At 39.9% G+C, this 16,973-nt stretch overlaps 1 protein-coding gene across 4 annotated transcripts in view; it reads left to right on the plus strand.

Annotated features, from left to right (window-relative positions):
- The window catches only part of PHF20L1 (PHD finger protein 20 like 1), an 84,961-nt gene that overhangs the window by 16,726 nt on the left and 51,262 nt on the right, over window positions 1-16,973 (plus strand). For 2 of the 4 annotated variants that reach the window (XM_039240204.1, XM_039240205.1), the window contains exons 3-8: window positions 2,956-3,127; window positions 3,272-3,356; window positions 7,019-7,107; window positions 7,343-7,420; window positions 11,802-12,015; window positions 12,609-12,734. In XM_039240204.1, coding sequence (XP_039096135.1) covers window positions 2,956-3,127; window positions 3,272-3,356; window positions 7,019-7,107; window positions 7,343-7,420; window positions 11,802-12,015; window positions 12,609-12,734 — 764 coding nt within the window. The remainder of the gene's footprint in view (window positions 1-2,955; window positions 3,128-3,271; window positions 3,357-7,018; window positions 7,108-7,342; window positions 7,421-11,801; window positions 12,016-12,608; window positions 12,735-16,973) is intronic. The other 2 variants (XM_039240206.1, XM_039240208.1) reach the window with 1 other exon arrangement.

Raw genomic sequence — 16,973 nt, forward strand, 5'->3', positions numbered from 1 at the left:
TTACCTGCAAACTTGCTAGTGCCTAGCAAGTTCCTTAATCGTATTGGATGCCCAAATATATGTTGAGTGAATGAACAGAAATTCAGTCATTCTTAATAATAGTAATATTTATGGCTCCTATTTAAGAATCAAAATTTGATTTGTGAACATTGTAAGACTGAAAAGAGATACAAATCTTGGGTATTTGTGTTACTTATTTAATTCTTGGCCTTCATCTGAAGTTTACCTCTACGTCTCTGGATATTTATGTAAAGAGTATAATATACTATAAATTACCCTGAAGCAGTTCCCTGAAAGTCTCGTTGTTGCATCAGGCATCCTGTTAGTGATACAGAATTTGAAATATTTTAGGAAAACTTTAAGTTACTTAAAAGTGCAATTCAGATTTAACTTACATGAAGTTACTTAGATGCTGACTCTTTGCTGACTTTAGTCATGTTACGAAAATCAAGATGTGCTTGACTCTGTTCCTATGGACCATTTTCACTTTGAGAAATGCTTTAAATATGTGGAGTTGTTTACATTTAGAATTTGAAGGAACCTAGAGAATAAACCTCTAATGTTTTGCTCAAAAATAAAAAAGATGTGGCAAGTATAAATTTATTCAACTTTGTAATTGATAGAAAATCTCTTTATAGTGGTGAAGTGGCTGGTGAACGTTGGAAGATACACTAAAGGGCGCCGTTACCTCTAGGTTCCCTGGGCGCTGTTGACAGTTTCTATGTTGTAAAAACCAGAGGAACGAAGACATACAGTCAGAGCAGTGTTGCAGGAACCCGGCATCCCAGCCTTAATTCTGCGTGGTGGGCTCAGTATGTTCATTCACCTTGGGGAGAGTGTGAGTTCCCTGGGTTTTTGGGTTTTCTTGTTCTTCTGCCTTTCTTCAATAGAATGCTTCCCCATCCACACCCATTCCCCCTATCAAGACTAAGAGTAAGCTCTAACTGAAGGGTATAAGGTCGACAGCCTTCTTAATTATGAGGAAATGTACAGATTGTCTTTAACGTCCCTTATTCTGAGCTTTCCCTGAATGGCTGGTGTGTGTCTGTCCCTCGGCTAGGTGCTGGGGATACAAAGATGGATATGACTCTTGTTCCTTGAAGCTCACAGGCCAGAGTAGCTTCTAAAATCGTGTCCCTTAGATGTCTGCTATCATAAGAAATGTTAATAAATGTTCTGTGATGAAAGGATTACATATTTCTTTAACTTTGGTGATAGTAAATGTTACCTCCATGTTGTTGACAAAAGCAAGAAGGCTTTCAATAAAGAAAACAGTTAAAGTTTTTAGCCAGTGTTTTCCCAGCCTCTTTAACCATAAGACCCCTTCTGTGTGTCACGTGTCTCTGCGTCGCAAGGGCTGTAGGCCCTCTGTGCCACGCAGTTTGGGAACCTGCCCTGAGACAGCCGTGGCCAGGTGGGTGCAGCGAGGCCTGCAGGGGGAGGGGGTGGGGGAGTCCTTACACACGTGATGACACCTTCAACCAAGTCTGGAGGGAGGAGTAGAAGAGGGGGAGGGGAGGCAGCCCAGCGCTAGGCAGAAAGAGCAGAATGGACAAAGACACACATGTTTGACCTAGCGTGGTGTTTTTGAGGAAATCCCGAGTGGGAAAACGAAACCAGAATGGGGAAGGAGGTACAGCAGAGAAGGATTCAGGGCCTTCCAAATGTTTAAGCTTTGAATAGCTCGGGTGGTATAAAGCGTGTAGTAGATGGTTCCTAAGTGACCTTCTGTAAGGTCTGTCGTGCTTTATACTGAAAGCCAGTTTTCTGTAGGGAGAAGAAAAATTGCAGATTTATCAAAAACTAGCAAAAGATATGAAATAAACTATTAGGGTTGAATCATCTATGTGCTGCTTTGAATTCTTAAGGTTATTTAATGATAGTTTTTAAAAACTTTTGAGTCCTCTGTGACCATTTACTAGAGTACATTAGGAGCGATGCGGCAGTTTTCCTTGTTGAAAGTTTAAAGTTAATTAATTTCTATTTTAGAATTTAACGTAGGAGAGCCATCACACATAGTGACAGAACAATGCGATGTTATTTTTATATTTTAGAGTTTAAAGTTGAACTGAGCATGCCCTCCTATCATTGATGTGCTGCTTAAAATATTGGAAAGTACAGCGAAATAGAAAAAACAAAGTGATTTTGTGTCATAAAGAGACAAATGTACACATTGGAATCTTGTGCTAGACAAATTTGTTTTACTTATGATTCTACTGAATACAGGGCCGCTACTTTACATTTTCCTAAGTAAATTTTTTGCAAATACCACATTTAAAGACTATAATTTTCCATTCAATGGGTATACCATTGTTTATATAGCTGTAGACAGTCTTCGGTTTTTCTAACCATATTTCTAGATGGGTTCTATTTTTTTATTAATGTTTTGTATGTATAGTTCTGGATTTGTAATGATTGAGTGAAAAAGTAGGAACGTGGGTGCTTGGGTGGCTTAGTGGGTCAAGCGTCCGACTCAGGCCCAGGTCATGATCTCACGGTTCGTGGGCTCGAGCCCCGTGTCGGGCTCTGTGCTGACAGCTCAGAGCCTGGAGCCTTTTTCGGATTCTGTGTCTCCCTCTCTCTCTCTGCCTCTTCTCCACTCATGCTCTGTGTCTCTGTCTCAGTACTATATAAACATAAAAAATAATTTAAAAAGCAGTAACGTGTATAAGGCTCTTAAAGCGTGTTTTCCAGATACTCCCCCAAACTGTGCAGCTAATTTGTATTTCCACTGGGAATGTATTGAAGTATTTATCTCATTGGGTGTCAAAACCAGTCATTGTTTGCCTGACAATAATCAGGCAAACTCCGTTGGTTCAATCATTTAAAAATATGGACCTGTATTGTTCTGTTTATGGGTTTAATGGCAAGCAGTGTTTCAGTTAAAGTATCCTTTTAATATGTTGTGTAAACAAATGTAAAGATTTTGATGTAAAGCTTCTTTTTATCTTGGAGGTATCCGTCACGGATTGAAAAAATCGACTATGAGGAGGGCAAGATGTTGGTCCATTTTGAGCGTTGGAGTCATCGTTACGATGAATGGATTTACTGGGATAGCAATCGGTTGCGACCCCTGGAGAGACCTGCATTGAGAAAAGAAGGGCTCAAAGATGAGGAAGATTTCTTTGTAAGTAGCAAACTTCCGCCGTGTGCTAGATGTGTAATGATACATTTTAATAGGAATTCTGTTAAATATTACAAAAGCTTATTTTTATAAAGGAAGTGCTTATTTATTATACATGGTATTGATCTTAAAAGTTGTTTAAAATAGGATTTTAAAGCTGGAGAAGAAGTTCTGGCTCGTTGGACAGACTGTCGCTATTACCCTGCCAAGATTGAAGCAATTAACAAAGAAGGTATGCATTTGAAATGATCTCAGATTTAAAATGGGATTGATAGTAAAAGTGAACTGTATTTCTAGTTTAAAGTCTTGTAATTGTTACTTACGGCTGCTACTTCTCTTTGTTTTATACTTCATGAATTTCCTGCTAATCTTTTCTGGAAACATTTCATTGTTGCATATTGTATAGAATGACATGATACATGATCTGCTTAGCACCTAAATACACTGTTTACATTAGGGGAAGTGTGAAAGTTGGTTACAGTTGTTCAGCTTTTGGTCGATAGGCTTATGTTATATGCATTTTATTTTTCCTTCTCTGTTTCCAGTTTGGCGGCTAAGTTATTTTTATGAGCAACTCAACCAGAGCGTTAGGGAAGGTGAAGGATACAGGAAAATTCAAATCAGTTCAACTTGGAAGTAAAATACAGTCCAGTGTCCAGTGTTTTCTGAGGAAAGAGTGTGGAAACTTATCAGTGTGAGGATTTCCTTTATTGCCTTTTTCCGCTGCCCCTTTTTTTCTTAGTTTCTGTGAATAATTGAGAGGTAAATTTTCCGATAGCCTTTGTGGCATCTAAACATCAGTATTGAGCAGAAGTTACTGAACTGACCAGTGATGTTGAAAATGACACCGGACTCAGGTGTGTTCATGTGGCCAAAGATGAGTAAGTCTGTTGGGCAGACAATGTATTGAAAAAAACAGAACTTGAAGACTGAGTAATTTGCAAAAGCATGATAATTAGTATTTAAATTAGTATTGGAGATATGCTTTCTTTTTAAAATTTCTTCTTTAAAATCTCATTTTAATAAGCTGTGAGACACTTGTAAGTATATTTCCAAGTCAGGAATACATCCGTTTTCTCTAACAGTTGTTTCTTAAACATGACCACTCATCCGTTCTGTTTCCTAAAGAAACACACATTGAGTGACAGCTTCTTTGCAAGAGAAGCATTTAAGTAAGGGGACACTTTAAACCTGAAAGACAAACAGGTCAGCTAACGAGGGAATGAAAGACTTCTGAAAAAGAAATGAAATGTATGTCGCAGAGGGAGAGAAGAGAGGCCTGCCACTTGTTAGGGACCGCAAGACCCCGTTGTGACCTCTGATAGAATATCAGGAGGGATGGGAGAGAGAATCAGGGGTCTGCGTATGGAACGTCTTGTAATCTGCTATAGAATTTGAATTCTTTTTTGGAGGTGATGGGAAGGAAACATGGAAGGGATTTAAGCTGAAGACTTAAAGTAACAACAAACTTTAGAAAACATGGGAGGTAAGAGGAGACAAAAGAGGAAAACATTTCAAAAGAGATGTATTAATGTTAAGTGTGAAAAAGCAAATCAGTGTTGTCTACTTAAAAATTATGATACACTTTTACAAAGGCCTAGTCCAGCGTATTGTTTTAAGGGACTGAAATAACATATGGCTAAGATTTTACTGCCACCCGTCACTTTCCTCCTGGAGGAGTTGAGGGACGTCTCTGTTGTTAGGTTTGCAGGTTACTTTTCCTTTCCTGGTGTGCTTCACCTCACTGCACTTAGCTTCGTGAGAGCTCTGTATGGAGCCCGTATTCCTGTGTCTAAGACGCACGGGCTGGGCTCTCCAGGGTCGCGTGCAGGGCCCAGCATGGGGGCATCACCAACACGTTGTGGGAGGAAAGCAGGAGGTAACAGATCATTTCTGCTGGATAATTAATAGGTATCCACCCCCAATAAAAAAAAGACGAAGGAAAATGAAACAAAACTCTCTATTTTATTTTATATTTTTAAAGTCCATTTTTATTTATTTTGAGAGAGAGAGCGAGAGGAAGTGGGGTAGGGGCAGAGAGAGAGTGAGACAGAACCCCAAGCAGGCACCGTGCGGTCAGCACAGAGCCTGATGTGGGCTCGAATTCATGAACCGTGAGATCACGACCTGAGCCGAGGTCAAGAGTCAGATGCTTAACCGACTGAGCCACGCGGGTGCCCCCTCCCTCTCTATATTGATTAAGAGCGGTTTCTTTGAGTGTGGAGAGCTCCGAGATCTTGCCTCCGTGCCTAACGTTCCTCAGGAGTGTAGCATGTACAGGTGCGTGGGTACCCACGCGTGCGGTGCCCTCAGAAGCCCAGTCCTCTGGTTCTGTCCCATCCCATCTGTCCACGGGCAGAGAACACAGAAAATTAAGCTTGTATTGGCAGAAGAGCAGAGGCACTCACTGCAGTCTCTGCCGTTTTAGGAGCAGTTTGAGTGCACCCTTCATGAAATGGTGGCAGACACAATTTCTTTTTAAAACATCTCCACTCGAGGTCTATATGTTGTGATTTCTGTGCGCCCCACGTGGCAGAGGAGCCTGCTCACCCATGTCACCCTCCACACCCCGGCCCCTCGCCGAGAAAAGGCAAAGGCACAGGAAGCCTTCAGGAGGCCTTCTGGTCACCGTAAAAGCTAAACAACTAACAGAGATGAACATTAAGGTGTTTGTAGTGAGTCTCAGAGAAGTTGAAGAGGAGGGGCGCATCTGTGAACCGGAGGGAACAGGGGAGTGTTCATGTCACGGGGTGGGGGGGAGTTGAGGAGCCGATCGGTGGAGAGTAGGCCAGAGGGGGGAAAGGAGGAAGGCACCACAGGAGCGGGCCGATGTAGCCGGCGGCGGGGAGGGGCCTGCTCTCCGGAAGGCCGCTCCCGCAGGAGGAGGACTTGGGGCAGGTGCAGAGCGCAGGCGGGCCAGGGGCACGTGTGCCGTGCTGGCTCAGCCCTCTCCGTGTCCTCACAGCCTCGCCACTCGGCTCGCCAGTCTTTTTCAGTAACTTGGGTCTAGAGCTTTATATCTGCAACATGGTGAATTATGCTAATCACGGGAAATACGAAATCCAATGATGTTCAGATTACAAAATTAAGGAAAGTCTTCGTAGATATACATCTGGTTTGGTGCCAGCTTCAAATCCAATAATAACAATGATGACACCCTTTTTACTTATTTTGTAAAGGTCTAGTACGTGTTTTCTTAAAGAGCCTCTCAGCCGTCATTTGTACAGGACATGATAGGAAAGCATTGGAATTTCTTAAGTATAAAATCTATGTAATTTATGTTCTGTGGCGATACTGACTTCTTTTGACTTGAAAGCATGGAGTCAGTAGCAAAACCTGAGTATACTTTGTGGTTGTCAGGCAGGCAGGGTTTTGAGTCCGAAAGGCAGGTGGAGTTAGCGGGTAGGGCTGGGGGCTAGTTAGAGCTGAGCTGCTGTTCGGCTGCCGGCGCAGCGTTCCGCCTCCCTGGAAGTCAGCCATCTCATCTGCTCAGGAGCACTTTCATCCTGATGGTCTCTAGAGTGTTTTCTGGCTTAAAAGCCCGCGGATCTGATTCTTACTTACCAGTTCATGGTGAAAGGATGTAATCTTTCTGTGAACAAATGATTGTTTTCCCCCATATCAATTCTTTCTCTCTGTTACTTGGAAAGAAACTTCCAAAAAGAGCAAGTGATAATTCTTATAGAAATTTTATATCCGTTTGTAAGTAATGATCTTATTAGAAGGAAAGAAAATAAACTTCCCCAACTTCCTGCAGTTCTTAACAGGTGTGTGCATGCAGTTACTGCGATCAGAGTGTGTTTAGTTCTGTCAGGGCATTGCTTGCTAGGTTTCAAGTGTTGCTATAAGATTCCAGTTGTATTTTCTAATGATTCTGACTTGCTCCTGTTTCAGGAACATTCACAGTTCAGTTTTACGATGGAGTAATTCGTTGTTTAAAAAGAATGCACATTAAAGCCATGCCCGAGGATGCTAAGGGGCAGGTAAGAGAGTTTGGCATTCCTAGCTACCCAAAGGGATGTCTTCTGGAACGGTGACCAATCAAAAAAAAAGATACATATCTGTATTTTAAAGTAAACTAATTGTAGGATTATGTGCTGATAGCCCCAAATAGCAGCAAGAAAAAGCAGCTTAGAATGTAAGATAAATTATACACTTGATTTTTGCTTCTTTGGCTCTCGACCTGCTAAAGTTATAGGTCACTAGTTTCTGTTCCAGGTGCAACCCCAGCATCCACTAAGCTGGTGTTGTCCTTTCGACCCAGCTGGATCGTGGAGCCAGTCTATGGGAAGTGAGGTAAGTGCCTTTATTTAATTTTGCTTTGTTCTTCCTGGTATATAGTATCATTTAGAAAGTTAATTTTTCATATAAAATTTTATATTGAGTTCCTTATCTTCTTTCCTTTTATAAATCATAGTCCTTAATCTTCTTTTAAAAGGCGCTTACCTGACGCTCTGTAGGCTGTTTCAGGCAGGGCTCTGTGAGTCACAGGATGTAAGTTACATGCCTTGTCACTGCTCAGAGCAAGAATGATGAACGGTAAGCACTGGAAGGAGAGTCTGGGATGAAGTTAAAACCATGATTCTATTGGTCGAATATGTTTCCTGAAATACTGGAAAGAAAAGGTGCCGCTAGAAATTTAAAATATTTTCTTTTATGTTCTGCTGTTATTTGGGATTTTCAGCACCTGGACCTACAATTAATTTTAGGAATTGAAAGTAACCTGTAAAAGTGTCTAATACAGAAATACGCTACATATGTGCTCCATACTGTGCGGTGCAAAGTGTCCTTCAGAATTGTGTTGAGATGATCTGGTCAGCTCGAGCCAAGTGTACATTTAGTAATCTAGAAATGTGAATCACCGCAGTAAGATCCCTAAAAATGATTCCTGATCTCTTCCGAGAAGTGTGATCGTTTACAATCACCTGGTTTTCAAAAATGTAGTTTTGTAGTGATCAGCTCGCAGTCTTTCCCCCAGTTAATATGGAAATGCAGTTTAAAATGGAAATGCTTTTGATTGGGAAATTGCTTTGTGTATTCCTACTTGTATGTGTCAATAAAAGTTTCCTTTAAGCATTCAGTGGTGTGATTTCTTGGTTACTGCATAGAAAATTGATGAAGACATTGGGAACTTAATACGTAGCTGTTTAATTAAACAAAATTCTCTCTCTCTCTCTCTTTTCCCTTTATGGCTATTATTTATTTTTCTGGTTATTTATGTGTTTGTGAGATGGCACTAACTCTAAAACTTCATTTTTTTCCAAAGTGAGATTCTGAGGCAGTTTGGTTTGTGGTAAAAGTACAAGTTATAAAAATTAATTCATTGGGTGTTATTGGGTGTTTACATAAGTAGTTACATTATGATGTGTGTGAACATTAAAGTCAGTGCCAGAATACAAACTATTGGAAGAGAATATGGGTAGCACTGTATCCTTAATTTACATTTTTCTTCATAATTTTAAATTACAAGCACACTAAAAATATTTGTAGAGTTTTGTTTTTTGTTTTTTTATAAAATGCTCTCTTTTCAAAGTGTCTTTGTTTCCCAAAAGGCTTTGACTTGTTTTCATGTAGGAAATAGACTCAGTTGTTGTGTGGCAAGTGCTGAGAGAATCCAGGTTGCATGAACCTTCTAAATTTTCAGTATCTTGGGAAGTCCCTTGTAAAGATAAACAGTAAATTTACTCAACTAACAAAGGATAAATAGATGCAATGTGGAAATACTCTTCTCTAAACTTCCTGTGGCTCTTTCCGTTCTATTTTGTATTTCTGCAAACGTGCCGCTATAAAGCTCACTAGTGGTAAAGTTTTGCTCATAAGGCCCTTTACTATTTATGAAACATTTTTCTGCACACATTATTGAATTGGATTCCCGTAGCAAATCCTTTGACATAGCTGTGACTGATATTTCTGTTTCACATCTGAGGAATTCAGAACTTAGAGAATGGAGTGACTGACTTAACATTTCACATAAACATAGTGTGCAGGGTGACTCTGAGCTCCCATGTGACCTCTGGCATGCTCTGTATTGTGTACTGCTCTGTTACCTACAGGGAACTTTGCAGCATATCATCAGTTCTAATTCGTGGAAGAATCACACCAGTTATATTTAATAGTGAATCTTACCTATTTAAAAATAGAAGAGGGGGGGCGCCTGGGTGGCTCAGTTGGCTGAACGTCTGACTCTTGATTTTAGCTCAAGTCATGATCCCAGGGTTGTGGGATTGAGCCCCTTGTTGGGCTCTGTGTTGAGCATGGAGCCTGCCTAAGATTCCCTCTTTCCTTCCCTCTGCCCTTCTCCCCAGCTCATGTGTGCTACCTTTCTTTAAATAAATAAATAAATAACAAATAGAAGGGCAAAATAATGGGAGAATTCTTTAATGACACAACTGCATTGATGCCATGATTAACAAGTCATATGATCAGGCACTTTTAAAAAATATCTAATTGCACTTTCAAGAGGTACAACATGAATCTCTTCCAGTTTGCTGTTCATTGGAAAGAAAAAGAGCTGGAGTGGAATGCACCTCTAGCATTTTTCAGCATTTCTGTAACGACCTAAAATTTTTCCCACAACATGGAACCCAGATTTAAACACTCTGCTCTTAATAAGGCTATACAAGGCTGATCCCTGTGGAATGTAACACTTTGCTTGTCTGGTGGTACTTTTGTTTCTCTTTCTGCTTTGTGGATTACTCGGTCACTGCAGCGGTGCTTTCTCTCTGTAGTACTTCAGTGTCAGTCTCAAGGTTCCACGTGGCCGTGGCCGTGGCACTTGGGCTCCCCAGCCCCCTCCTGCTGCTTGTGTCTACTCAAACACCCTCTGATTGCCAGGACTTGGTTTTGTTCTTCCATGGTGTTCGTTTATTCCTCCACTGCCTCTCCTGTCACATTGTCTTAATAGTTAATTTTATTTGCCTTTCGGTTCCTTATAGGTAGGCCCAAAAACCGTGGTTCCGAGTAAACATGGGGTTGGACAATACTGATTTATCTTTTTTCTTTTTGAGGGCTTTTGTTTTATTTTGTTTTGATATTTTGCAAACTAGAGACATAAATCTGTATTTTACAGTTGTGTCTTAATTTGCTTTCTAATAAGACATATACTGGGGGGACACAGTTTAAACCGAGAAAGCTAGATGCTGGGCATTTTCCAGGCGGGAACAAAGATGTGGCCGCTCCAGGGCCCGCGCGGTTTAAGGCCTTTCAGGCAGCGTCTTTTATAAATTGTTGCCTCATGACTGCTTGGCGTGCTTCCTGGCACATGTAGCAAGGTGTTTAGCAGAATATTGGTGAGTGAATAGTTCGGTGCAGTCACGTGGTATTTTTAGTTCATTTCAGTCATGGGGGAGAGAAAGAAACACAGGTTTTGTTTGTTGGTTTATTTTTAGGGGCTTTTTGTCTTCACCATATATTTTCAAGAGCAGCCAGCACCCTCTTTTGACTAATGATTGAGGTTTGTTATGTAACTTGTGAAGTAAATGTATTTGATGTTGAGAAGTAGTTGTAGTTACTTGGACTAAGCAGTTAGTGTATGCCCATCTTGGTTGAATTTGAGCTGGCCTCTTTGAAGCTTAGTGGCCTTAGCGGAAGAGTAATTGTAGAGATACTACAAATACTTGTTTTAAGAAAATCTTTTCGGTTGTACAGATTTAAATGTTAACACCACTCTTTTACTTTTTTACGTATTTCCTTTTTTTTTTTTTTTTTTTTTTTGAGAGAGACAGCAAGCATGGGGGAAGGATGGGGATAGAGGTGGAGGTGGGAGGGAATCTCAAGCAGGCCCCATGCCCAGTGCAGAGCCTCATGCGGGTTTGATCCTGAGACCCTGAGATCATGACTCGAGTTGAAATCAAGAGTCGGAAGCTTAACCGACTGAGCCACCCAGGAGCCCCTCCATACTTTTTACAATAAGCATTTTTAGTTGAGAAAAATTGTGTGGCAACTAACTTTAAATATAAGCACAGGAAGAATAAATACTTGGATCGCAGAAGAATGGTAATCAGCACAAATCCAGAAGTTGTAGAGTGAGGGAAATTAGTCTGGAGCCTGACTGTATGTATGTAAGACACCTTGGTCAAATCATGTGGCTCTTTTTTCTTTAGTAATATTAAGCTGTTCTGATACATTGGTGTCCAGAATGTCAAAGCTTTAAAAATTAATTAAATCATATCTTGAATTCTGTGAAATCGGCCATACTTTGTTAATTCTTCCTAACAAGGAATAGTAATTTGTTCACTGAGAATGCGTTTCTTTAATCTTTGCAGAATTGCAACGTAAGCATTTTTCACTCATTTCTTCCACGATTTGTTGTGCTCAGAAAAGAAATGCAGTTTACCATTTAAATCTAAAGTACTGAGGCAGAATGCCATGTAGTGTTCTAGAGTTGTTACAGGGACCCCTCCTTTATTTTAGATTTTATTCCTGTGAAAATGATAGCAAAGGAATATTTGCTATTGAATATTTACCTATTTTATGTAAGGTTATATGATCCCACTAACCCATTAGATCATTAAATTTGATAATTACTGTGTTGATGATTTATCTTGTAACTATAATTCTGTTTTTGTGTGTGTGTGTGGTTTTGTCGCTTTGAAAATGTGATACATGTTTTTATTAGTGTAGTTAAATTTTGATTAATTTTTTAATACTTCACATGTTTTGTGTTTTTCCTTTGGAGGATTGGATAGCTTTAGTCAAAGCAGCTGCTGCAGCTGCAGCCAAGAATAAAACAGGGAGCAAACCTCGTACCAGTGCTAACAGCAATAAAGATAAAGACAAAGATGAGAGGAAATGGTTTAAAGTACCTTCAAAGAAGGAAGAGACTTCAGCTTCTATAGCTTCATCAGAAGTTGAGAAGAAGGAAGATCTGCCCACGTCTAGTGAACCATTTGGTACAAAATCTGTTCTTACGTTCATTCCTATGGCGGGTGAACTCACATAGTGAGTAAGCCAGACCCTTTGGCGACCTGTCATTCGGGGCTGTGGTTAAATGGTTGGGCTCTTCCCGAGTGTAAGTGGGTAACTTTTGTAGTGGGTGACAGAGCCAGATGTAACTGGTCCAGTGTGGGTACTGGATGATGGGTGCCCGCGGTATTCTTGAACAGAGATGAATTCGGATCTTGACTTCTAAGTTCTTGTTAGTAGGCTTTGGGGTTTTTGCTTCTTTCGTGTGTGCGTTTTTTTTTTCTTTAAGTTTTTTAAAATGCTGCTTCTTTAAATGCATGTGTTTTGAGACGTAATATGGGAAAAGCAGGGAGTCCTTTTCTTGCTGCTTTTCTTTCCTAAAGAATAACTACTAGGTAGTTTTTTTATTCCTGATATATCATTCTGGAGCAATTTGTGTTTTTGAAGTTCTGTGTCAAGCAGTGGGTTAACAAAAAAATAAGCGTGAAGCATTTTTACTATTTTGCTATTTAAAAACGAATCATGTGTTTTAACTTTGGATTCTAGATAAACTCTCATGTATGTATTCTATTAAAAGTAGGACTTCATGTAGAGAACGTTCCAAAGATGGTCTTTCCACAGCCAGAGAGCACATTATCAAACAAGAGGAAAAATAATCAAGGCAACTCATTTCAGGCCAAGAGAGCTCGACTTAACAAGATTACTGGTAAACTACAATGATTCTTTTGGTTGTGGGGGGGGGGGGGAATGGAGGGTTTGATTTTAGATGAGTTTGTTTTTAATAAAGCAAAATGTATCTTTTGTTTTAGTGTGACAAACTGGTTAACAGGGAAGACAGGTACTTTATGGCTCTTCAAGGTCAACATTCCTTCAGCGCTGTCAGCTTTTTCTGTTGTGAAATGTGAAAACCGTCACCCATTCTGCCTACCTCACAGGGATGTTGTGAGGGTTGATAGGATCAAATGTGACAACATTCCGTAGTTTTTACATCACCTTGGTGGCAGGAGCAGTTTCTATTAAGACTTGAATTCTCTGCTTTTGTCCGTCTGCTGGGGACACAGCCCCTGAGGTCCTAAGTGTTCTTACACAAACCTTCCTCCCCTTGGCTGGGCTCATTAAAGACGGCAGCGAGTATGGCTGCCAAGATGAACGCTCCATTGAATTCAGTTCCCGGATCTGTGTACTCCCAAAGCAAAAGTACTTCCAGAAGTTTCTTGCATTTCTTATCTTCAGGTTGGTTCCTAGAATCCCATCTTATTTTTCTGTGCCTGCTTTAATTTAGGAAGTAGGGTGTTAGGACACTGAAAACTGGCAATCCTAGCATGGTTAGTGTTCACAGGAAAAGGGATTTAAGTATTTGAAGGAGGGTCAGTCACATGAGGACCCCATCACTTCCAGGGCCTGTTCAGCCGAACGATTCTAATCTTTGGAAGAAATTGTAAACGTGTTTAATTTTTCTGAGTATATGTTAAAAAGAGAGTTAAGATACTTTTAATTATTCCTCTTTTAAGGACAAAATTATTTTTAGTGTCTTTGGCCTAATAAAGCTGTACAAACCTTTGTTGGCATTCTTTTAAATAATTTGAAGATGTTTGGTTTTGCTGTCAGATCAAAGAATACATGTAAATTAAGCATTCAGACCATTTCCTGAGGAGTAGAGTCCTGCTGAACAAGGACTCTGCAGCTGAGTGTTGTCTAGAACCATTGTTTTATCGTAGAATTCATCTCAAGTGATGGTAATTGGTTTCAACAGGTGAGAATATTTGTTATTCTCCATTTGTTAACATTATTTTTGTGCCTTTTGCTGGTAAGGGAAATTTTCGGCCCCAGGACAGGGGATATTTCAGATTAATTCATCCGTTCCCTTTTCCTCAGACACTCTTAGCTTTGGAGCAAGCCCGGATGTTGTCGGGTGGTGGTTACCAGGGCACCTTGAGACTTCAGGTTGGCGCTAGCGGGATGGCAAGTAGGGCTGCGGGCCGTGGCAGAAGAGGAGAGCGCTTCCGACTCCGGTGCTACCAAGACTAGAGCAGCACTCCCGCAGGGGCCGAGCCCCAGGGAGACGGACGTGACTGGGACCCTGACGCTGACGCGGTGCGCCTGCCAGCTTACCAGCCTCGAGGGTTTTCTTGCAGTCTGGATAACCTGCTTTTAGTTTCAGGCAGTATATTCTTACATGTGCCTTCCTGAGCAGTTCGAGCCCAAGCCCCTGACATGTAAAGAAACAAAAGAAGAAAATAGCTCAGTCAACAACAGTGTATTATTTACATGTGGCCTTGAAAAGAAAATCATTTTACCTGGTGTCTCAAGGAAGTTCTAATACTGGTTGCTTAGTAACACAAGGTGGAGGGACTTTGTCCTTACTTCCCTGGTAGTTGTGGCAGCAGTAGAAAAGTGTAAGATTTCACGGATGCGAAGCTGTTAAGATTTTTTCCCTTTATTTACTCAGAAGATTTGAATGTATGGTAATCCTCTGAATCCTGTTTTTGTTTTCATGTTGCAATTATATCGTACATAAAGAGAATAGATCTTTTATAAGACTGTTTTCAGCGGTTGAAACTCGGGCTTGCTCTGTGTAGTAAATTTCATTTGCAGGCCATAAAAACAGATGAGAATAATATAAAGCAGTGGTTTTGCTATGGGATTTTGGTGATAAATTTTAAATTTATCAAGCTCACCTATGGTATCTGTTCGTGCCTTTGCTACTGAGAGGAGTAGGGCTCCGATCATAGTAGCATCTTGGCTGCTCTGACATGTTTCCCCCCCACTCCACGCTTTATTTACCTTTGAAATCATTCTAGCTGGAAATAAGCGGACCAGCCACTGCATACATTTAATTCCTATATTCACTCTCTGTTCCCTTCCTGATGGCCACAGCCTGTAGAGATTCTAAACCTGAATTCTGGTTAGGGGATGGTATAGGATGGCTTTTTTTTGAAGTTTCCAAATAAGTACACACTGAAATAGTAGCTGCGCAGTGTATATATGCCCTTCTGGAGACTTATTTTTCTTTATGTGATGTACCTTATTGATAGTTGTGTACTTTATGCATACTGATTTAGAACTGACAATTTTACAGAGAGATTCAAGAGTCCATGCTTGGGCCCAAGCTGCAAGCAGACTGCAAGCAAATTTGAGTAGATGATAACATACAAATTGTCTGTCAAGGGAGCAAAAGAAAAAACAGCAGCATGGTCTGATTCTGCCAGTTGTAGGAGTTCCCAGAATCCCAGCCAGCTTAGATATGTTTGTGCAGCTTAAGGAACTTTAAAAATAATTTGAAAAAACCCAGAGGTTGGAATGGGGCAGTATGTGCTACTGATGATAATTTCAAGAATATTCAGTACTTTCTCCCAGCAAGAATGTTGTGTTTGAATCCTCTGTTTGAATTCCCGGTGATTAGAGCACAGATTTAACTACTTAGCCCAGCCTTCCTCCCCTTTGCCATTCTAGGGTTCTCTGGCCTCTGTACTGTTCATTCCTATTAGCAGAGGCAGACAACTGTGATTTTGTGGCTTAAGTACAGTATTGAGAAATTGTAACTTTGTGGGCGGGACTTATGAATATTTGATGTTCTACTTTTATCGTATTTACATAACATCTTGAAGCTGCATGATGTGTACTGTCAAGATAATCACAGATACATTCTTCTGGAGGTGGGCCTGTTAGCGACATATAATTAATAAGCATTTACAAATAAGTAAAACTAACTTCTTCTGTATCTGTTTCCATTCACTAAGGATATTGCATTTTTACCCAGAATATTCACAGGCCAAGAGAACAGATTTCAGACAGACTCTTCAGGGGCAGCAGTAATCTGAGACCTTTCAGAGACTTTTATTTTTGTCCCCTTGTTTGTATCTGGTACCTCTTTTGTAAGATAGCATGTTATATAAAGTATGAAAAGATTTTCTCGATCATATTTGAGGCATTTGAATTCACTGAATACCAAGTATTGTATCTTCTAATCTAATTTTGAGTAGTTTTTATTAAATGCCCCATTACTTTTTATAACAACATTACAATGCTTTATTTCTCCATCACAAACCATTGGGTGGGAATGCTTTTAATTAATTGGGTCTATAATGTCCTAATTTAAATTTATGAGTGTCTGAATTATTTTGTTTCTTTTAGAATTTGTAGTACCTTATTTTTGTAATTTGGGATCTCTGCTCTCTATTAACGGGATTTGAAAAGTACTTCTACCACCTCTATGAAAGGAAACAAAATATAAGATACATTTAATAGATTGAATAGCAAAATATTTGTCCTGTTTGAGTAAAGCGGAAATTCTGCTCATTTCCCTGCAAAAGAACTTGATTCCCTAATTATTTTTCTTTTCATTTCAGTAGTAGTGATTCTCAAAAATATTAGCTAGAGAAGAAAAACTTAGTGAACATGGTTTTAAATGTTAAGGAAGCACACCGTGCTACATCTGTTTCAGTCATCTAAAAATATGTTCAGAAGTGATATTAGCATAATCAGGACTGAATTTATGGTTTGTAAGCTTTTTGTAAAATTATTTCTGTATTGGCTTCCCCCCACCCCCATTTAAATCCACACTTAATATTGTGTGTGCAAACTATGTAGATTGTTGTCTCAACCGGACCAGATACATTTTTAATACCAGTCATTGATTTGTCAAAATCACTATTTTACACTCAGCCTTTTCTATTTTAAATTAACAATTCTGGGTGCTGGATATTCAACTTTCTAATAAAGGAAAGGTTGCTTTGGTCCTAAGTTAACACTTGGCTGTAGTACTACTTTAAGGATACATCTTTAATTTTTGAATTCCTACTTAGATTACCTAACATCTTCGAGATAGTTACCTGAAAAAGTCCAAAGATGTTGCCACATGGATGGATCAATGTCATGTGGCATTTGTGGGGCACTGTTTTCCTCCTATTGACTATACTCTAGACAGCCTCAGTAGTCTAGGAGG

This window comes from Hyaena hyaena, unplaced genomic scaffold (assembly GCF_003009895.1).
Source record: "Hyaena hyaena isolate Hyena2069 unplaced genomic scaffold, ASM300989v1 scaffold_169, whole genome shotgun sequence".
In the NCBI taxonomy this organism is placed as follows: domain Eukaryota; kingdom Metazoa; phylum Chordata; class Mammalia; order Carnivora; family Hyaenidae; genus Hyaena; species Hyaena hyaena.